This window comes from Cyprinodon tularosa, unplaced genomic scaffold (assembly GCF_016077235.1).
Source record: "Cyprinodon tularosa strain WSP-4 unplaced genomic scaffold, ASM1607723v1 ctg73, whole genome shotgun sequence".
NCBI classification, from domain to species: domain Eukaryota; kingdom Metazoa; phylum Chordata; class Actinopteri; order Cyprinodontiformes; family Cyprinodontidae; genus Cyprinodon; species Cyprinodon tularosa.
The window spans coordinates 1,978,342-2,001,310 of record NW_024039485.1 but is presented as its reverse complement, the minus strand read 5'-3'; the positions used below and the strand labels follow the sequence as shown (position 1 = coordinate 2,001,310).

General features: G+C 38.3%; 2 protein-coding genes and 1 long non-coding RNA gene across 3 annotated transcripts; all 3 read right to left on the bottom strand.

The window, feature by feature from the left end:
- Positions 1-3,171: 3,171 nt before the first annotated feature.
- On the bottom strand, positions 3,172-7,671 carry LOC119772793 (protein FAM8A1-like). Its single transcript, XM_038269436.1, has 5 exons — positions 7,207-7,671; positions 5,440-5,560; positions 4,150-4,273; positions 3,905-4,044; positions 3,172-3,808 (listed from the first exon to the last, which is right to left on the bottom strand). The coding sequence occupies exons 1-5, from the start codon at positions 7,649-7,651 to the stop codon at positions 3,664-3,666; spliced, it is 975 nt and encodes a 324-aa protein (XP_038125364.1). The 5' UTR covers positions 7,652-7,671; the 3' UTR covers positions 3,172-3,663.
- Positions 7,672-10,446: 2,775 nt separating this feature from the next.
- fabp4b (fatty acid binding protein 4b) lies at positions 10,447-11,537 on the bottom strand. Its single transcript, XM_038269553.1, has 4 exons — positions 11,376-11,537; positions 11,103-11,278; positions 10,904-11,005; positions 10,447-10,562 (listed from the first exon to the last, which is right to left on the bottom strand). The coding sequence occupies exons 1-4, from the start codon at positions 11,446-11,448 to the stop codon at positions 10,509-10,511; spliced, it is 405 nt and encodes a 134-aa protein (XP_038125481.1). The 5' UTR covers positions 11,449-11,537; the 3' UTR covers positions 10,447-10,508.
- Positions 11,538-16,216: 4,679 nt separating this feature from the next.
- Positions 16,217-22,454, bottom strand: LOC119772831. Its single transcript, XR_005279312.1, has 3 exons — positions 22,317-22,454; positions 16,365-16,740; positions 16,217-16,265 (listed from the first exon to the last, which is right to left on the bottom strand). It is a non-coding gene; the product is annotated as an uncharacterized LOC119772831 (long non-coding RNA).
- Between the last annotated feature and the right edge of the window lie 515 nt (positions 22,455-22,969).

Sequence of the window (22,969 nt, the reverse complement as noted above, 5' to 3'; positions counted from 1 at the left end):
ATTTGAATTCTAAATAATGTCATATAATCATCTGGGATTATATGACATGGGACTCTTGTACAAATGTATTCATCAAATGAAACATATGTGGTCCAGTGCAGTGAAATTATTCCCTAAAATACCTGACTAATTTAATTGTATAAATACTAAATGTACACTAGATGGAGCACTAGCACAAATAAATTTATAACCTTCAGTTTGGGTTCAGTCATTTTTAAAACTCTTTTGAGACATATTGTTTGGATTAAACAATCACGCATCAATTCATTCAACTGTGACATATTTGGATGAAGAAGAAAATAATAATTTACAAAGTGATTTTAAATCTTTAAGATGAAGTCCTCATGGGCATGAGTTTTAAAAGAAATCTTATTTTTGTATTTTAAAGCCAATATATTTTCCTAACAGAAACACAATTACTAAAAAATCATATATATATATATATATATATATATATATATATATATATATATATATATATATATATATATATATATATATATATATATATATATATATATATATATATATTTTTTTTTTTTTTTTTTTTTTTTTTTTTTTTTTTTTTTTAGGGGTAAGGGGTACGTAAATATTACAGATGCAAAGGTTTCCTTTGACTACTTTAAAAAAGATTGATCTGTTTTAGTCTTCTTATTCTTCTTGGTCTAAAAACACTTCTGTTCACTGCCATTTGCAAGCGAGGGACGCGAGTCACATTAACCAAATATGTTTACATTTTTTACGATTTTGTTTGTAAAATCTGCTCCAAAATATGTGAAAAAGTGTCCATGCATTGCCACCATTTTCACCACTGTAAGAAGTGCTTTCAGTGCATGGAATCATTTCATGGGACTAAAATTTGACATCCCCTGTTTAGTGCTTACTTATCTAGCTTTAATGCATCTTTCATTAATTCTGGTTCAGTCGTCTCTACCTGCTGCAGATGTGTCCGCTTGTTTCTATAATCATGGCTTTTGCACAATTTTTGCACCCTTCTGTAAACTGGCAATAATTAAATGGTGTTTTGCCTTTTTGGACTCAGAAAAAGCCTCACAGGTTTGCAGCTCATATGTAGGCTACACTGCATTGACCAATATGGATCTTATTCACTGCATGTTTGGTCTCCTTGCCCCTTCAAAAAGTGACTAGAGGCCACAAGTTTCTCTAATTATTTTTTGTTAAGTTAAACCACCATACTGCCCCTGGTAGAGGAGTTTAAGTATATCGGTGTCTTGTATGCGAAAGAGGGGAACACGGTGCAGGAGATCAACAGGCAGATTGGTGGAGCGTCTGCTCTGAAGCGTGCATTGTACTGGTTAGTTGTGGTGAAGAGAAAGATGATCCATAAGGCAAAGCTCTCGATTTACCGGTTGATCTACCTTCCTACCCTCATCTATGGTCATTAGCTTTGGGTCATGACCTAAAGAACGAGATCCCGGATACAAGCGGCTGAAATGAATTTTATTGATTGATTTGAAACTTCTGATTAGAAGTCTGAATGTAGATGTGAATACGTTGTTTCCTGAATGTCATAATGTCATATGGGTGGTCTTCATCTTAATAATTTGAAGTTGGACAAAACAAGGGCTGTGTTAAATTTTTTTTACATCCTTAAGGAAACAGAAAACTATGAAAAACTGAGTCTCTCACATTGGCTACCATAGAAAATAAAGTATAAAATACCAGGTTTCTGCACATTTTAACATATTTAATTTCCAGACTCTTCATGATACCTTGTTTTACATTTCTGAAATTATTTAATGTTTTGAAACTTTGCCCTTTTGGGGTTTTACAGTATATTCAGCAGATTACATGATTATAATTTGACTTGGAAAACTTTAAAAATAAGCTTCATTGCTGTAATAGGCATGAATGAACTTAAGTTGAATGAATGAATGAATTTAAATTGAATTAACCACATTTGAAAGGTTTCACTTTTAAACAATGAAGAGAATAAAAAGTTAAACGTTTTCATTATTGAAGAACAGGTTTCATCCATGCTTCCTAGAAAGTCATAAAACAAAACAAAAAATTGGTTTTGACTCAAATCGAAGTTTTGATTTGTTTAAAATAAGACCAGATTTTACCTAAATACAAAAAATTAAGTCTGAAATATTTGATATTTTGCCAGACAGGATCTGGAAAACTGTAATAACAGAAAGAGAAAACTGAAGTCTAAGGCTGCAGAGGACCCCTTACAATAAAACAATGCTCAAGTTAAATTCAATTTAGGGTTGTTATTATTATAGCAATGATTTTGTAAAAAAAATATAAATATATTGCTCGAAAAAAAAAATTCCACCTTCAGTGAGTAAACTCAAATATTAGATTGTTCTGCTTCTACCACTAAGATACATTTATAATACCCATCCTCAATGAAAGATTTTTCAAGATTTTAGAGAAAGCTGTAAATATTGTGGAATTAAATAGTTAAAACACAGCAGAAAAAAAAATAAAAAATACGTAAACACTTAGAACTGGGAGTCTTTTCATTTAATTTAGATAAATGCTAAATATTCTTAGGGGTGCAAACTTGCCACACCTCAGCTTTGTCCCAGTAAAGACTCTCCAGGTGTGCACACGGGAGAATTTATGTTTTCATTCAAATACATTTGGTATGTGCCACAAAAAAAATAGCTTTTTTTAATTGCAGTAATAAGCAGTGTGGATCATCAACTGAAAATTGAATGGTCTAAGCAAAAAGCTGCTGAAATAAATCTGAACAATCCTTTTCGAGTCACTGAGTGATACCTAAATACAGAACGTATCGACTTATAAGATATAAATATTAACGGGTGTATTTATAAGATACAGAGCTTCTGTTCCATTTGAAAAGGAACAGGTTGAATTTCATTTGATGGTGGGGGATCTATGCAGCATCCTGAATCAGGAGAAATCTGAATATGAAAGAAGAAAAGTTCAAGCCTAATACCAAAAAACCTCAAAGAGTAATGCCTCAAAAAGGGATTGGATACTTTAGTTGGAATTACTTATTTACCTCCAAAATCTTTTCAAACCCTGTTGGTTCAAATTGAAGTGTCATAAATGTGACCTCTAAACTATAATTCAAACCTAAAGCCACCATTAAGCACATTCAACTTCCACAAAGATCACATTTTTTGAGTTTTTAATACTTTTCAGCAATGCTCAGATGTAATGCATACCATTAAGAAGTATTTTTTTCTGAAATGTTTCTGGTATCAATTAGCATACTTTTTAATTTTAAATATAATAAAATATCTCCTATTTTGGTATTTTTCTACAACTGATGTTTGGGTTTCATTTAATACAGTGAACATGCCTGTGATGCAAAGAGATACTGAGGGATACAAGAACATAAATACATTAGTAGAAAGTCAAACACTGATCCAGGCATGGCTTCCAGCTGTAATAGGGAGAAGATATCAAATAAGGCAAAGCTTGTGTTAACTGAAAGGGAAATGTGTTCACTTTCATTCCTCCTGTGTTAAATACAGCTAAGATTTGGCATAAAACAGACTGCGAACGCAGAACCTCCACGCAGTGATCCATTAGAGAACCTCAGTAAGTGTTCCACACGCAGCACCTGTCCCACATGTCTTCTCTTCACAGCAATGTCACCGTTTTGTTATTTTACTCTTGCAATTTAATTTATCCATCCTCTTCCTGTCCTTCATTACAGCATCATCTGACTCTGGAGCGGTTGACAACTATCGTACCAGCCACCATGTCGTAGACAGTTCTGTTGTGCTGGAAGAAGAGAAGCGTGATAAAGGCTGGGAAAAAGAAAGCTATGGAGAAGTTCTTGTTCAAGGCTCGGACAGTTGACCTGCAGAGGAAGACAAAAGGACAAGGTCATGATTTTAGGCTGAGCTAGGATAGATTAAATACAACAGAAAAAAAAAAAGTTAAAGACGTTGCTTACGCTGACAGGGAAACATTAGTTGCTGGCACTACTAGCACTCTATTGGGCTGAACCAGAACCGACGAATCGCACGTAACGACTCTGAGTCCAATGAGGAATTTCCCCGGAGTGGCGCCTCCAGCTCCCCAAATGCAAATAATCTGAATGCAGACGGAGGAAATAGATCTTCGTCATTTCATGACTGCAATTTGGAGCAACACAACTGGCATTTAGGAGACCTATGGGTGGTCAATAAAGCTCCTCACCTCATAAAAACAAACTAAAATCCGATACACGAGGGCCACAAGCATCATTTTCTGCAGCTCCTCCATTGACGTGTCTTCATCAATTTCCTCCACGATGAAATGCATGGCGAATTTGGAAACATCTCTGAGATGAAACAAAAGACAGATGAAAACAAAATAAGTTTTTCCACTTTGAGAACCTGTTTCATGTTCTCACCAAGAGCACCTCAACAAACCTCAAGTATCTCATAGACAAACACAAAACAGTACATAAAATCGTGAAGGAAACCTTTTAAAACCTAAAAAATTTGAATACTTTGTAAAACCGGTTGCCACTAGAATAACAGCTGCATGTCATTAAAATTTTGCCAACTCATCTTTACAAAATAGTCCAAACTCAATTTGGATGAAGAATATATGTGATGAAATCTCACCATCGATTCTAACATGGAGTGAGGATTTTACTTTTTCTGGTCCATCTTTAAGAATGTGCTTTGATCCAACCCATTACTTAGCAACTATAGCTGTATGTTGAAAGTTGTTTTGGAGGAACAACTCTACCCAAGTTTCGATTGGATGCTTTTTGTAGCAGCTTCCAACAAGTTCTTCTTCCACTGTTGTCCTGTTATTAGCTCCATCTATCTCCCCGTCGCTGCTACGAAACAACAACCCCACAGCATGATCCCACCACCACTTAAGCCGGGCGTACACTGTACAATTTTTTGCCCTTTTTTACCAATTCTCCAGTCGTGCGAGAATTTTTCGATCGGGCCGAGTTTCAGCCTGATTGTGCTTTGAGTAGTGTACAGGGGGTAACGAGGAGGAGATCAGCCTCTCACGACCACCTCACGAATCGTGAGGTCTGGAGAAAATCAAAACATGTTTGAAATTCAGTCGGCCGTTGTAAGCTCGCATCAGTGCGAGAACATGCATCCTGAGCAGTGAACTTTTAAACCCTGCAGTTTGGTCATATAGTCTGAGCAGTAGATGAGTGCAATGATTGAAAATATCGCAGTGTATGCCCGGCTTTAGTTACACCAGGGGGATGGTGTACTGAAAGACATGAGCAGCAATTTTTTTTTTATTACACTGCATTTTGCAACGACATTAAAAAGTTTATGTGCAATTTTTCACTTCTCCATTAAGTCATATATTTATTTTACCATGTCATTAAGTGATACTTTGAGGTAGTCTATCTGATAAAGTGAAAAGGTTATACAAGATGCTGCATATGTTTAAGTTTCATAATGGGATGAACAAAAACAGTAAGAAAAAACAAAAAAAAAACATTTTTTTAAAGAATATACTCACTTAATTCCACTTAAGTGCATGATACTGATAATTATGGTTGCTTTTATGAAAAACAATATGAAGAAATCCACAATCTCTGCCATAAGTCTTTGGAGAGGTGAAGGAATGCTGTACTCTCGACCTGGATAGAAGCAGTAGGAACAATAAATTAGCTTCAGGATTTTAAAGGAGCAGAACCTGCAATCTACAATCAAATTTTATTGTTTTTACTTTCATCCAAACCTGAGAAATAAAAAGTTTTCAAGGAGTAGTTGAGACTTTACATTTTTGGCTTTAAAGGCTTAGTGAACAATAAGAAAATCTCTAAGCAGAGATTATGTTCATTATGTAACCCTAATAATGCAAAAATGTCAGTCACAGAAGCATTGCCTAAATAAATGCAATGTATTTGCTAATGCATTTCAACAGTTTATCTAAAAAAATAAATAACATTTTACAGCTGTTCCCAAACAGTGACTAATACCATCATCCATCCATCCATTTTCTGACACGCTTTATCCAGCTGTCTACGGGAAAGAGGCAGGGTACACCCTGGACAGGTCGCCAGTCCATCGCAGGGCAACACAGAGACAAACAACCATTCACGCACACACTCACACCTAAGGAGAATTTAGAGAAGTCAATTAACCTAACAGTCATGTTTTTGGACTGTGGGAGGAAGCCAGAGTACCAGGAGAAAACCCATGCATACTCAGGGAGAACATGCAAACCATCCATGCAGAAAGATCCCGGGCCGGGAATCAAACCTGCAACTTTCTTGCTGCAAGGTTGCTTCTAGCCACTGCGCCACTGAGCAGCCCTAATACCATCATATAAAGATGAATTAAGCCCAGAACTCAATGCAGTTTCTATAAGGTAATAATTATTGCAAATATGATGGCTTGAAATACTTTTTCTCCTTTCATTTAATAATGCCAATCTCAGCTGGGTGTTACTACTGCTGATTAGGGGTGTAAATAATAATTGTTTTGTATCGATGCATCAATCCAACAGCCGACGATCCAATGCATCAACATGTGCACAGAGAATTGATTCATGTTTTTTTTTTTATTCCTCTGGTCTATTTTTATCTATTTGGTCCTGGACATAATTCTGACTCCCATGCTGCGGTGGCGCTAAACCTATTTTGCCCTCCTACCTTGCCTCCATTAGCCACTACCCGTTTTCCACTTCCTCTAACACACACTCACGTAAACACACAGCTTTCATTGATTTATTTCAAATTTGAACAATGTCTAGCCTGTAAGGTTAAAAAAACAACAACAAATTAATCAAATCGAATCGTGGTGTATTCTTAAGTATCGAAAATAATCTAATTGGTGAGTCAGGAAATCGATACTGAATCGAATCGCCCTGATGGGTGTGATTTACACCCCTACTGCTAATCAGCTTAAAAAATGAATTAGAACATGTAGTTTGTTGTAAACAAAGTAACAAAATTTAGAAAAAATTTCCCTTTTTCCTCAACCTGCCTATTGATGTGAACTAATGCCTCATCCAAACTGATACGGCATAAAGTTAAAAAAGATATAAATGGTGAACTTAATAAAGTGGGGTGCAAAAATAGAATTGTTCTCATTTCTGATAATAGATTTATATTTTCTCTGCTTTGAAATAAGCTGTTGATTCAAAGGCATGTCATGATTGAATGAATGAATTACGAATACGGCAAGGCAAACCGCAAAGTTGTCAGATTTCACTTGTGGAAACTGAACAGGATCTGTAAGTAAAGGCGATCATTATGGAGCGTCCAAAGCTAGCCTTTACCCTGTCTTTGAGCATTCCCCTGATCCCGCTGCTGCCCAGCGGCCGCTGGGGCTCCGGCAGCGGTTTCTCCCGCCCGGCTGCTCGGGAAGCTGGTAGTAGGTGGATAAGGCAACAGTGGCAGACCAAAGGGAGCATTTTGTCCGTTCTGAGCGCTAAAAACAAGAGCAGTGGACGTTCCGCTGGGCTGCTGTAAGCAGGGAGGGACTGAAGCTAACAGCCAGCTCTGCCAGTTCACATATCCACTGTAGTACTGCCACATCCATGCCTGGAGCTTCTCACAGTATTCCGCTGTGGAGCAGCTTTCAGCCGACTGGTTAATAGCTTCCGGACTCCTCCGCTTGTCTGTTATGTGGGTGGCATCGTCAAGCTGCGCCTTCACTTGATTTACGAACGGTTTGTTTTTCCCCTTGTCCACTTCCATGATTGTTTTTTCGAGGTCGGCCATGTTTAAAAGCGAAGCGTCACCTACTGACGTAGAGTTGGATTAGCTCATCCGGAATTAATAAAAATGAACGATATAGCGATGTTACTCTCTATTAAATATCAATTCCATGAAGGTATAAAGAATTGTATGAGTTTTTTTTCATCATCCAATACATTATATATTCTTGAAATATATTTCGCATTAAAAGCATAATGTGACCTCCCCCGCCCTAATGACTTGGTTTCGTCCAATGTGTTATTGCCAATCGACACAAGATGCCAGCATTCTGCAGAATAGAAACTCACACTAACGCTGAGAATGTTAAGTAAAAAACTTCCGTGCATAAAAATGTAATCATTTCTCTGTTTAAACCTCATTATATAAGAAAGCACATATTCCTCTGTAATAATTCGCATAGTACGGCTATACAAGTGATCTGTCTACGTCAGAGGTCTGCAGCCTGTGTCTATTAATGATTTATAAGTGATCTGGCAATGTTGAGTGGAATAAAAAAAATGAGGCAGCAGAATAAAGAGGTTTTCAATTTTTACAGAACTCAATTGACTTTACTCCTTACAAAATATGTTTATCTGCAATATAAAAGATTAGAAACAATTGTTTCTTGTGCTCTGACCTCAGAACAATATTTAATAGAAATATGTATATTATAAAATATGTTTTACCTTCCAAAATCTTGATTCCTCTTAAATTATTCGCTTTAGAAAATTCCTCCAGAGGTTCCATAGGTTTAAGTTTTTGAACTGAGATGAGCAAAGATGGAGGATGATTTTGTGTCTTTGAGTTTGCCAAGACTTTTGGAACAGAATATTCCCACAGAACTGTCAAAAAGCTAAATTTAAGTCTTGTCTGACCAAAATGCTCAGTTCCAGCTAAAGTCTGGCTGTGCTAGGAACAAACTATGTTTCCATTTGTGGTGAAAGGAGAGAAAACAGGTTGCTAGACATTCCTAGGAAAACAGAAAGTTGTGGACTACTAATTAGAGGTTTGTTAAAGACCCTGTTCAACTTAAAAAGTGAAGCAGCTTCTTAGAAAAAAAATGTTTTAGATTTATTTTCCAACAATTTAAAGTTTAGAAATGTAAAATTGTATTTTTTATATATATTGTGAAGGAAAAAGGGTCCCCTAGCTCCTGATCCTTCACCTTTCATAGGGCCAATAGTAAGAACCCTATCATGGGTATGAAAAGAAGTCTGGACTGCTATCCTGAATCCAGACAGTTTTCTACCATGCAGGATGTCATTATGCAGCAGAAGCACACATGGATGATGCAAATCAGAATGGGACCACAGCCTTCTGAAACTAAAAACAATATACAAATGTAGCAAATGGTTGATGCTTCCTTTTATAAGCCTCCCCAAAAAAATTAGAAGAAAAAAAACACAAAAAATGACAAAGGACCTCTTTGTATTACAAGCCACTAAGGGAACTAATGACCTGTAGAAGGTGCTTACTTAATCAGATGAGAGAAAATTTTAGCATCGACTTATATGGAAGGCACAATGTTTGGCAGAAAACTAAGTGTAAATCACCCTTTAACATGGTAACAGTAGTATCATGCTGTGGGTATATACATCTGCAGGGACAGTGAACATAATGGTAACATAGATGGAGTGATGCAAAAGCAAGATAACCTTCAAAGGAAACCTCAGAAATGGTTGAATATTTTTTGCTAGAGTGGCCGAGTCAGTCTAAACCTTGATCTATTTCAGAGTCAACAATTATCTTTGTTTTAAACTCTTTCGGCTCATTTGATATTATAGTCCACCATATGTAATTTTGCTACTCACTGAAACCTGGAATGTAGGACAAATTTGATTTATTTTCTGATGCACTTTGATATGCATTATGATCTATAGACTGCTTTGGCTACCCCAGTCTAAAGGATTGACATACATTTACTAGAACAGACAGCAATTCTTTTGCTACAGGCTCTTCATAGCCAAAGGAGCAGATTAGTGGATTTAGAACAATACAAGAATTCATCAGCTGATAGAGTGATTGTGTTTAAGAGGGTAAAGCCAATCCAAAGGAAGTCTGCTTCCTAAATCCTGCACCCCCCACATGCAAGTCTTAATCCAAAGTAATACCGTTTCCAAAAAAAAAAAAAAAAAAAAAAAAAAAAAAGTTAGGTGGGGAGACAATTCTAACAAACCTCCAACGGAATTGCTGATTTGACAGAATATGTTCATCATGTTCTTCCCAATCAGTGCCCTTATTGTTTGACTACTGCACTGATTCAAGCTCTTAGCCGCAGCCTTTGTGGATTCATGCAGCTACCCAGTTTCAACGAGCCCCAATTAATACCATATTTGTCCTTGCTTCAACTCTCCTATTGGTTCATCCAAGATCGACCTCCTGCAAAAGGGGGGTGGGGTCGTCATGGTACCAACCAGACTAAGGATATGGCCTGCCAAATCCATATTATACAAAGGACTGGGCTTTTGCTTGTCAGCCATACTCCCAGCAACCCATAAATGTTTAACATTGGGCTTTTTCGCCCCATTTGGTTACTATAGAAGTCTTTTGACACAGTTCCATGAACCAATTAGAGGCGGCATTACAGCCTCAAAGCCTTGATTAGGCTTGGAAATTATCCCAGTTCAATCAGCCTTGTGTTAAGTAGCTTTGTAAAAGCAGAATTAAAAACACCCACATCACACATGCACTTGCATAGAGAGTAGAAGTTTAGCTACACCCATAACTGTACTTCAAAAATCTGCAGACCCCTACATTTGAAGCCTAAAAAGCAGCCATCATAGCAAACCAGTTTTCATTAACCACAAATGAACAAAGAGTAGCATCACATTTAAGTTTTATTTAGATCTTCAAATAACTGGTTGCATTCATCTTTGTCTTGTCATGCCGCTTTTTCATAGGTCCTGACTGCAACGACATCGTCCATGATGCATTTCTGTTGAGATAAGAGACCATAAGTCATTTTAAAATTGGTGTAACCCAATGTAAAATATTTTATAATTTAAAGGATTAAAACAGATGCAATAGTTGAGTTTTGGACCTTTATTACATTTCAAAACTAAACTTTGAGCTACACTACACTTTTTTTAATATTTATATATATATATATATATATATATATATATATATATATATATATATATATATATATATAAATAAATTAAACAATTGTGTTAACCAACTATGCTTAAGTAGATGCAAGAAAATAAAGCATTTCTTTTGTGTGCATGATGGGAAACAGATTTGTTAAATTAAGTTTACAATCATTTTACTCACCGCTGTAAGTTTTCCATCATTAACCTCTCTCTCCAGGGTAGTGGTCTTTCCATCCCAGGACTGTTTCTGCACAAGTTTGCCATTCTCAATTGTGAAGATGGACTTCAAAATTAAGAGATAAGAACATATGAGGGCTTGCCATCGTGGAGGGTGAGCTTAGATCCTTAATGATATAAAGAGTTTAAGGATAATGGCTCACCTTTGCGTTGCGACCATCTGCTGTAGTCTCATCAAACTCCTCATTCAGTTTGAACTTAATCGCAGCAGTCTTCAAAGTGCTCTCAGCCTTCATTGAAATAAGCCCATCATCACCAACACTGATCACCAGGTTAGGCTTGGCCAGGTTACCCATCTGACGAGTGGCGAAGCTCATGCCTTTAGACATTTAATACAGAAAATAATATGATTTTAAATTAGATCAGCAATTAGGGGGGAGCACACATGGCTTATCCTTAATTAAATCAACTCTTACCGACAGCCTTCATGTATTCATCAAAGTTGTCGCTGGAAACAAGCGTCCACTTTCCAACAAACTGCTCGACCATGATGCCAGAGAAGGAGCTCAGTAAACCACACAGAGTTAAAGGCAGCAAATGACAATGAACTTTCCAATTTCAGGCCAACATCTATGCAGGCATATAACTCCCAACCACCAATCATATGCAGGTGTTCCGGTTGCTATGGAAACGGTCGGATTAGGGGGCGTGGCTACGACCTGTTTTTTTTTTTATCTATTTAATCATGTGGTGATCCGTTTTGGGTTCATGGCTCTGGATTTGCTGACTTCAGCAATTGTTAAGGCGGTCTGATAATGATGCAGAAGATCCACCTGATTTTTTATTTTTTTTTGCCTGACTGCATGAAAGGAAACATGTATGTAATAATTTATATGTATATATAAAATATTTATAAAATAGAATATTGTAATAAATGTTATTGTATTTTTTTATCATTTATGCTCTAAATAGTTTTACTGTTTTGTTTATCTATTTTTAATGCAATCCTACCATCTAAAACTTGTGTATTATTGTGTATTCTGCTATATGGATATATTTTAACATTAATCTATACTTATTGTAAACATGTAAAACATTCAACCATATTGTAATATAAATATCAACCAGCAGGTGGAGATATTGGTAAAGTAATTCGTTCATTAAATGTGTCTTTATTTAATTGTAAAATCTTCCATAAGCTGTCTCTAAATATTTTTTTAATGAAAAAGCATTTCCTGCTTTAACACTTTGGTCATCTCTACATCCAACTCATCATTCAGTGCCATCTTTTGATTCAAGTAACATTTATACAGATTATTGTAATTTTATATAAAGAAAACTTTAAGAAGCATTATTTTAAAGACATTGTCTGCTTATTATACTGTGTGTTCTAATGGTGCAACATTTTTGGAAATATAGAATGGAAGTGGACTTGATTGGATTCAAAGAAATGCATTATAAAAAAAATAAATGAAGAGATTTCTTTAAAAACAATGCTAATGTTTGTTATGCAGTCAAGGCTCTCCTGTTAACAAGATAAAAGAAACACTTCTGGAAAAATCATGTAGAAAGCATTGTTTGTCTTTTTTGGAACTGTTGTACAAAATCGTTTGGAAGCATATGACTTCTTTCATTGAAGAAATTTGAAAATTATTCTAACAAATAAAAATCTTCTTGATTTAAATGGGAATAAAATGACCATTGCAATGTAGAGCATTTATAGGTTGTTATTTATTCTAAATTTTATATTCACATCGTAAATATATTCATATACTTCTAATATATTGAGAAATGGCCAATTCTCAGATTTTATTATCTATGATTAACATCTATAATGAGACTTTAAAACCAATAAAAACACTAAAGCCATTCAAATTGTATCTGCTCTTGAAAAATTGCAACCCTCGAGCACAAGTTTAATTTTTGCAGTATGACATATGCTCTCTGTTGCTCTTAGATATTGTTTTTATGTACTGGTAAATACCTTGTTTCTGTTGTTCTTTTTTTCACTTATTCTGAGTGTTGCTGAAAATAAATTTGAAAAGAAAACACTTTTTGTGCTTAGGAAAGTATTTAGTCAGCCACTGATTGTGCAAGTTCTCCTACGAGAGAGAATACTACCATGAATCCTGGGAATTTTTAAAGAATAGATTTGTAGATTATTGTGGAAAATAAGTACCGTAATGTGTCACCCACAAGAAGAAAGATGCCTGGTCCTCAAAGACCTGTAACATCATCTTTAAGAAGCTCCTCTGTCCTCTACTTGTTACCTGAATTAATGACACTCGATTGAACTTGTTACCTGTATATGAGACACCTGTTCACAGTCTCAAAAAGGTCAGACTCCAAATTCAACCATGGCAAAGACCAAAGAGCTGTGGGAGGACATAAAATTAGAGGCGGGGTACACCCTGGACAGGTCGCCAGTTCATTGCAGGGCAACACAGAGACAAAGCAACGATTCATGCAAACACTCACAAAGTAAGGAGAGGCCAATTTAACTTAATAGTCGTGTTTTTGGACTGTGGGAGGAAGCCGGAGTACCTGGAGAGAACCCACGCATGCACAGGCAGAACATACAAACTCCGTGCAGAAAGACCCTGGGCTGGGAATCGAACCCGAAACCTTCTTGCTGCAAGACAGTGCAGTCCCCCATTATTTTCAAGATAGCAATTTATCTATAAGCAATTCATCTTCATTTTAACATCATTCTTTCTTTTTTCATTCACTCCAATATAACAAGAATGTTTATGTCCTGTATTACCATGCTCTAAAAGAATATACAAATGAAAGAAAAATGAAGACTAGAAAAAAAAAGAGTACATTCTTATATACTGGGTCCAAAAATGAAAAATAATGCTGGATGGATTTTTTGTAGGGAAGGAAATGACTGTCTTCCAGAAGTCTGAGACAACTCAGACTTGTCTCAGTCTCAGAAGACTGAGACAAACACACCTCAGGAAAAAAAAAAAGAAAAATATTATGTAGATACCTGTTCATTTAGCCCAAACGTATTTCAAAAACTCAGAATGGTAGTTTGATAATATTTTCTAAGGCCCTCTAATAATGGAAGGTGGAAGGTTGCATAGGGCCTTAAGCAGGATTTTGATTTTTGGGTCCCTTTTGCTGTTCTCCACCACTAAGAGCTCCATAATTAAGGCTTTGTGGGATCTGGAAGAGAGGTCCTAACTTTAACTGATTGAGCTTAAAAGCAACTACAGGTGTTTGACCATATAAATTTGTAAACAAACACCAGGGTGTATTCAGACAGAAGCTTCTCCAGATCTACTGTATGACAGACCACCACAGGAGATCCTTCCTGGCAATGATATGATTTAAAATATTCAAAGTATTTCTTATGTGAATAGCCCTCATTTGATCAAGAAGATCAATTGAGAACAACGATAACTTGAGTAAACAGAGAGATTATGTTTAATTTAGTTTTTCTTTTTCTTTTTAGAATTGCCATGGAAACAGGCTCTGGAAAACATGATATTTTAATCAAAGCTCTAGCCTTAAGGGCCTTAAGATACCATATGTGGTTAGTCCCATAGTGAATTCTTGTTTTTTCCCATATTTCATTTTATTGCATGTTGGAAATACTTCCAACAGCAGGATATCAGAGGAATAGAAAGAGAAACGTGTGTATGTATTTATAAATAAATATATATATATATATATATATATATATATATATATATATATATATATATATATATATATGTATGAATGCAATATGTGTTGAAAGGCTGTTTACCAATCCAGTAAGCTGCTTACTTGTTGTTCTGTCGGCCGTGGTTTTCCTGTGTACATACAGGTGCCGTAAAGAAGGCCCAGAACCCATCTAATGAACATGAACTCTTGCTGGCATCCACACAGGACTCCCTTCCTTCTGGTTTTCATCAACACTTTCAGACCCCATTGATGGGAGAACAGTGGCCAGGAACAAAAGCTGAGTATACTGTACAAACACAGCTCTGAGCGGCAGCACACTGACTCATTCTTCAGTGTGTGTGAGAACGGAGGGGGACCCCTTTCAGCCCCTTTGTGTCAGTGTCTGTCAACAGTGTAGTTGGAGGCAGAGCTCATTGTGGTGGCCAGTGTTGCGTATTGACACAGGGCCTCGTTCAGCTTGTTCCCAGGGTCCAACCTGAGCACTCATGAATAATGGAGAGAGGATCCTCAGGGCCAAGGAAGAGCTTCAAGTGCCTGACTGGGCTTTTTGTAAACTGCAACTTAATGCAGGTAAAACTGGGGTCATGGTTGATAATGTATAGTGCTTAACTCGATGAGACTTTGTGTTAATCTGGCTGTCCATCAGAACATTAAAAGCCCCAATAAAAGTATATCCTAAAAGACAAAGGTTGTGTTACATAGATTTATCAGGCACATGGGGATACCTCTATAGTGTTTAACTCTCTTCAAATTTGAAGAGTAAAGCCAGCCACTAAGATAAAAGTTTATCTGACAGTTGTCCAGATAGCAGTCACTGACAAGTGGTCACACATTGTACAAAAAGTGTACAAACATGACAGATAGGGAATTAATACAAATACAGTATTATGCTGCACAGTGTTTTACAATATAACACTATGTACCTGGAGAATTTAAAAAAACAATATGCAGCTGTGAAAATTTTTACAGTAATGGATATGTGAAAAATAGCAGCAACACCAGAGATGTGCAAAATTAAAGCAGCAACTTATTTAACTGACTAAGACAGAAACTGTGCAAAAACTGCACAAATGTAACAACTTATTGAGGTCGTTGGGAACAGCGATGGTTATAATGTCTAATAGCTGCTGGGAGGAAGGATTTCTGATAACGCTCCCTGGTGCGTTTAGGGTGCAGCAGTTTGTCACCGAAGGAGCTTTCCAGTTCTGCAACAGCTTCAGGCATGGGATGGGAAACATCCCACAGAGATGTTAATTTAGTTAGGGTCCTTTGTTTTTCCCACCTCCTGCACTGAGTCCAGAGGGCATCCAATCAAAGAGGTGGCCTTCCTGATCAGCTTACGCAGCCGCATTCTCTCAGCAACAGATAAGCCACTGCTCCAACAGACAGCTCCATAGAAGAAGGCTGATGCCACACCAGAATCAAAGAAGGTCTTTAGGAGTACATTCAGCACTCTAAAAGACCTCAGTGTCCTCAGAAGAAGGCCGGTTAGCAACTAGATGCAGCACCTTTAATAGTCATCATAGTTATGTGAATCCAGGACATAGGCAAACATTGTATCCTTTCTTGTATCAAAATGGAGAAAATATCACAAGCATCTTACCTAAGAGGCCTGCTGCTGGTCCAAATGAGTCTTTTAATCATCGTAAACGTCGATTCAAATTTTATATGACACATTTTTCATCCAGTGCCTGAAAAAAAAAAACAAGAAACCATAACTAGACATAACTATCCTACAGTACATCTTCAATCCTTCTTAACCAAAGAAAAACTGACAATGTGATGCATACCTTCAAGTTTGATGAGTGACATTAAACAGGTGGGTGCTGCACGTCTGGAACCAGTAGGGGGCATCAGTTGAGGTCAGGTTCCCAGCAGTTACAGACTATAATCAGAGAGGCTCACACGGCCTGAATGATGTGCCCTCTACTCTTTGCCTTTCTCTGCAGCTGCAGGGAAAAGCATAGGGGCAGGCGCCAGGCCGTGCTGCGTAGACGGGGTAAAGAGAGTGTGTGTGTGTGTGTGTACGAAGAGGTCAGGGAGGTGCCTCTTGCTTGTGTGCTTTGAGCTTTTTCATGCTTTCCGCTTTGATCTTCCCTCTCATCCTTTTATCCCACACGCTCCCTGAGCCTCGGGCTGCCGGTTTGCAGCACACCGACAGTGGAGCTGCAAGGGGAGAGTTGAGAGAAAAGGGGGGTGACGGTCTTTCCCTCACACAGTGAAGCTGCTTGTTCTGTCAATAAAGCAAGAGGTGCAGGAAAATAGCTGTTCATGGGGTTCAGTCAGTGGGTGAGTGGGTGGGGGTCACCAGGAGCTAAACTGATGTACAGTTCTCTCCTCTTTTATCCGTTCTCAGATCTCCCAACAGTGGGATGAAATTCCTCTGGCACAGTGCTCAGAGGGTGGCCTCCTGACCTCTTACAATATGGGAAAGTGCACCCCTCAGCTGGTAGTTATATAAAGCCCACCAGAGTCATGAGAAGCCTTGATAAATCACTCTGCTTGAAGCCACTCGTGTCTTTCTACAGCTCACAAGAAGTTGTTTTTTTCCATTGGTTCTAAAAAGGCTTGGTTCAAAGCGACGCTACGTAATTGATATGGCAAGAAGTTAGATCATCATTTGACCATGCAGTGCGTCAGGATGGACACTTTTATCCTCCTCCCATGATGATCCTTGCGTAACCTTGAACTCACACACATACACAACTGCTGGTACCTGGCTGTACAAGCGCAGATGTATATGCACAGAGAAGAGCCCCCCTAATTGAATGCTAATTAAAAGGAGGAGAGGGTGCTTATCTTTATTTAGACATGTGGTAAGTGTTGGACAGTGGAAAGAAAGTCAGACATCTCTGCAGATGACTGCACTGAATATTTCATGACAAACGAAAGGGGTGTGTTTGTCTCCGAGTCATACAGCTATCCAGCTAAATAAATAATAAAATTCCCTTCTTAAAGTAGACAGAAATCATGGAAAATGTATTTTCTATAAGCATTACATTTGTGTTGCATGGTAATGTTACAACTAAATCTGTTAATGCTATTTCTAGCCGTGAATAAAAAAAAAAAAAAAAAAACATACACATTATATAATTGCTAAGGGACATATATTTCACCTGAAAAAAATAAATGCAATGAATATACAGAAGGGAACATCCAATATTATTCGATTTAAGATTAGCTTTCCATTCGTCCCTAAAAAACTGAAGGAAAAAGAAAAACAACAGATCTAGAAGTGGGGCTTGCTTAGATTCTGCTTAATGTTTGTGTAACACTAAAGAGAAAGAGTAAAGGGGGCTGTGCTAACAGGGGCTTTCTGCAGATCACTGGCAGTTTGACTGCAGTGGAGAGTAATGGGGCTGGCAGGGCGGAATCAATTACTGGCCGCAACAAATTTTCCCACAGGTCAGAGCTTGGGAAAGCACTACTTTACCGCAGAGCAGACAGCTGGCAAAGAGCATCCACTGGGAAAGGAGCCGGCTCTCTTTTAAAAAGAGAAAGCCTTTTTATTGTATACATAATATTCAACTAATCACAAACTGACCCCCTTCCATGATTTTATTTTGTGCAGGTGACGGTTGCGGTGCCATTCATACAATATCCATCCAGTCTAAAAAAAACTTGAGCGATTTTTGAAGAGAGCAGTGTTTAAGCCAAGGCAAGCTTACTTTTTTTGGTGAACTATTTTAAAATTAGCAGGTACGTGCTAAAGTACTGCACAGAAGGAATGATTAAGAAGGTTAAATAAAAGCAATAAGGATCTAAATAAAATGTTAGTAAAAAAGTAGAAATAAAACCACAAGTTATACACATGAAAAAACAACATAAAAAAGAAGGCTAAAAATTATAAAATCTTTATCCAAATGGAAAAGAAGAAGTGGGTCTTAAGAGCGGATTCACAACTGATTGCTAAAGCAGGGTTCTAAATTTTTGCAGAAAAAAGGGTTTGATAACGTGGAAGCTGCCAAAGCTGGATCTATCCTGAGCTTAATTTTTTTCTTTGGTACGTCTACAAACAGCCTATCTGAGGTAACAAGCAGACAGGGGTGCCACCAGGGGGTGGCCAAGGGTGGCCATGGCCACTCTGTGCAATGCCCTGGCCACCCCCGCTCACCCAGTGTAAATTGTGGTAACATCAGTTTAGCATTTAATCCCATCATGCACAGCCAGCGACATAACAATAAAAATCACACAATCAACCAAGATATGAGTAGCTGTTTACTTAAAGCTACAGTGTGTAATTTTCAGCGACATCTAGCGGTCAGACTGCAGACTGCAGCAACATGAACGTCTCCCCCCCACCCCTTCTCCCCCCCAACAGTACGGCGAGCGTTACGGGACAAAATGTCTTCCACGACGTCCGCATCACCTACCTTCTCAAGTGATGAGGTTTGTTTACATAGATAATTTTACAGATAGTATTTCATTAGTCTGTGTAGGGTATAGATTTCATGTAGACTTAAGATAATAAATATACCCGTTATTTTTTCTACATTGTTGTGACGTTTTGGTGAGCTGCTTTGCATGGTGATATAAACAGATGAAGTAATTGTAGTCATTAGTTTAACAGCGAGATTGTGTTCGCTGGAAGAATATATATTCCCCGTTTACAGAGTCCAAGTCTTGTTTGTTGCACGGGGGTTACAAGGCGAGGAAGAGGGCGAGGGCAGAGAGGCCGGGGTGAGCGTGCAGCGGTGCCAGCGGGGTGAGAGCAGAGGAGGAAAGGCTTGAAGATCTCCAAAGGAGCCGGAGAGAAGTAACCGAGGTATATATCCAGAAAATTATTTTACAGAAAATTACTGAATCATTACCTGTGAAACGTCAGGGACGTTGCTGAATAAGTATACTGTAGAGTAACAGCATCATCACGCAGCATGTTATTGTTTTAGACAGGTCTGAGCATCCTGTACTCCAAAAACTGCAGTGATATTAGACAATTGTGTGTGTAGGATTAATTACCTGTCCAAGAGAAAACTGGCAACTTGAGCGTCACTTTGAAAACCTTTTTCCTCCATCAGTGACTTCCATCGTGTAAATTCCGTGCCAATGTTGATCCGTGTTTTTTGCCGTTTCTTGTCACGCTTGCGTTTATTCTCGTTGTGTTTCCGCTTCTTAGATGACGGGGGTTCGGTGTCCGCCGCTTTTCGTTGTGATACAGAGTAGGCATGATCCTCCATTCGTCTGATGTTTGGCCACACAGTGCCAAACAGTTTGCAAAGTCACTCACGCCTGCCGCCTTGTTCACCTTTCTTGTTACTGAGGCGCAGTATACCTGCTTCTTCTTCTTCTTTGGTTTCAGGCAGACTAAACGCTTCTCAGGCATAATACTGCCATCTACTGTTCAGTACCGTCTCAGTTAATCTCTCTCAACTTGCCGTAGTTATTTTCGAGCGTAATGGGAGATCTCGCAATCGCTAGTTTGTTGCCTCTGCGCTTGCCGTAGCGCAAAGATGTCAGCCCCCATGGCTGCGAGACCCGCTCCTATGTAATTATAAATAACGAATTCTAAGGCAACGCAAATATTATGGTTAAAAGGCTGAGCTCATAGGTGATGATAAATAACATAGTTATGTATAATATATTAAATTTCTGACTTTATATCCCTGTAATTATTACACACTGTAGCTTTAAGTCTTTATTATTTCTACAGGCAGGTTTACCACAATAGTAAATTCAAACCCTGAAATTATGGCTTTTAATTTCAGTGTGCCACCCCAAGGATTTTAGTGGCCCAATCTGGCCACCCCTATGAAACCTGTCTGGAGGCGCCACTGCAAGCAGAGGAGAGTATTGCACTTCCATACAGGAATAAGGAGGGGAAAGACCAAAAGTAAAAAAAAAAAGAGCTCTAAAATGGACAGGCATCACTCCAGAGATGATCAAATGTTAGTAATATGTTCTCTCCTTTGTGTTTCAGTTAAAAGCTGTGTTGCTGAGTTTTTGTACCAGTTGAAGGTGCGGTATGTATGCTATGACTTACTAGATTAGGAATTACTGTAATCCATTTGGTTGCAACAAAGGCATCAATTACTACTTTTAACTACTTTACTGTCTTTTGATAAGAGGCTTTTAAAATTACCCAGTTGCCTTTTGTAAAATAAGCTGGATTGTACTAGTGCACATCCAGTTTAAAGCCTCTGTATGTTTTGAAGCCAATGTTTGTCAAAATAGCCTTTCTTACTCTACCAAATATCCCACATATAAATATAAAAGGAAGACTAACTAATGGCATTAGAACTAAAAATCATCACCTCGGTCTTGAGTGTCATCCGCATAAAACACATGAGTATTATTTGCTTAAAACAACAGTAATCATATGGTTTCTGAAAATAGAGCCAACAGGCAAAATAAGTGGAAAGCAGCCGAGGTGTGAGAATTAGGCCCTGCTGGACACCACACACCAATGGAGAAGGGGTTCTGCAGTCGTTTAATACAGTGACAAAAAGTTATTTTAGCCAACACAATCAGAACCATTCTTGTGTCGTACCTCGGATGCTTGCACAGTGCTCTGAGTGGGAAAGCAGAATGCTATGGTCCACAGGATTGCATGGTTTCCTGAATCTGTTAGTAGGAGGTCCTTAAAAATCCTCAACAATGTAGATTCTGTGCAATGAAGATGTTTAAAGACAGACTGAAAAAGAAAAAAATCAAGCACCCAAGTTTCCTCATGAAAGGCTTCAGAGTGGTTTCATAGAATTTTTTTTCTCCAAAATCTTTAAGAAAGGGGGAAGCTCCACATGTGCAAAGCTGAGATTATACCTTAAAACTCTGCCAGCTGTAACCACAGCTAAGTCTTTCTAATATTTATCAATATTTTCTTTCTTTTAGTTACACTATCTATATATATATATATATATATATATATATATATATATATATATATATATATATATATATATAGTAATACACAAAATAAAACTTGTCTCATACTGAATTGATATGCAAACAATGTTCTTCCTGTGGCAACACAATGTGTGGCCTTATAGGTAAGCTGTCTTCAGAGAACTCCTTTTTCTGGAAGGACATTACACTCTGTCTCCTGCTGCTCTTATTTGTAATCTCCCTTCCCACTATTGTGAACTTACAAAAAGATGAATGGTAACAGGTAGCTGATAATCATGAGGTCGCTGTAATCTAACAGGACTCAATAGAGTTTCATTCGTTTAACCGTTTTTGCTCAAAAAGGATGATTTTCTTCAAAAGTGTCGGTAAAGCTATCAAAGCCACTGAGCAGGCCTGACCTGAAATCTGTCCTTATAAAAACAACAAAACTGAATGAAAAAAAGAAACAAAACATCATGCTAAACAAAGAAACAAGGAAGTCAACATATCCTTCTTGGCTTTACCTATCCAAAAAGCACAAATAGAAAGGATGCCAACAAAGGCAGGAAAGTAAAGAATGAGCAGGCGGGTGTATTGTGGTCAAACAGTGGGAATTGATCCCAGGCCTGCTCTGTTCTTTGCCCGATATAGCGCCTGGGTGCTGACTGGAATAAGAGGGGACAAGCAGGAAGCTGTGGCCCATAGGATAACATTGTTGTACGGAGGCTGTCTTGGAGACATTTCCCTAAGTCGGACGGCTTATTTAGGTCCAACTTGGGTGGCATTTTCCCTGCCTTACATAATTTCATACCTCTTGCGTGCGGCAAAGTTCAGGCTTTTCCCCATCCCACCCCCCTCCTATTTTCAGACCCCAGCTGAATAAAACATGAAGAAGGAAATTATCTCACAAACTCAAGTACCTCCCTGATGGCCTCTCTCCCCACAGCAGCCACAAAATGCAAACTTCACTGCAGCAGTTGCTGAGTGGCAGGTATAAGATGTCGAGATGGTGTGCACACAGGATGCAGGCCCGGCTGTGAGCGTCGCTGCTGCCGACTGCCACAACGGTTGACATAGTAAATCAATCCTGATGGGAGGGCATGTAAGACTAGGGAGGTGGAAGGGGTGGGGGAGGCTGAGAAGGAGACCTCCGTCAGACACACTAAACCAGCCAGGGAGAGACTGTCGACGGGTGGGAGAACACTCGCCGGGAAGTGCTCACACGGAGATTGAGTTACCACAGAATTAGATCAGGGCTGTGGGAAACAGCACCTCATGAACACGCCCACACACTCCCGTTCACACAAACACACGTAAACACTCACAAACACACACCGGCAGACACTCGGGCCGCACTCTTGCACACAAAGAGTCACCCGGGGAAACCTAAGGGAAGATTGAGGAAGGCAGCTGGGCACACGCCAGTTTCAAACAAATGGTTGCTTATACATTTTAGCTTCCTGGCATATGGTTTGAGAGCAGTTTCTTCTTCACGCTGGTGCTAAATTACATCCAGAGGTCACTTGCCAGCCTGGCATGCTGCTAAGGCTGTGCAGCTTAAAGATAATCTAGT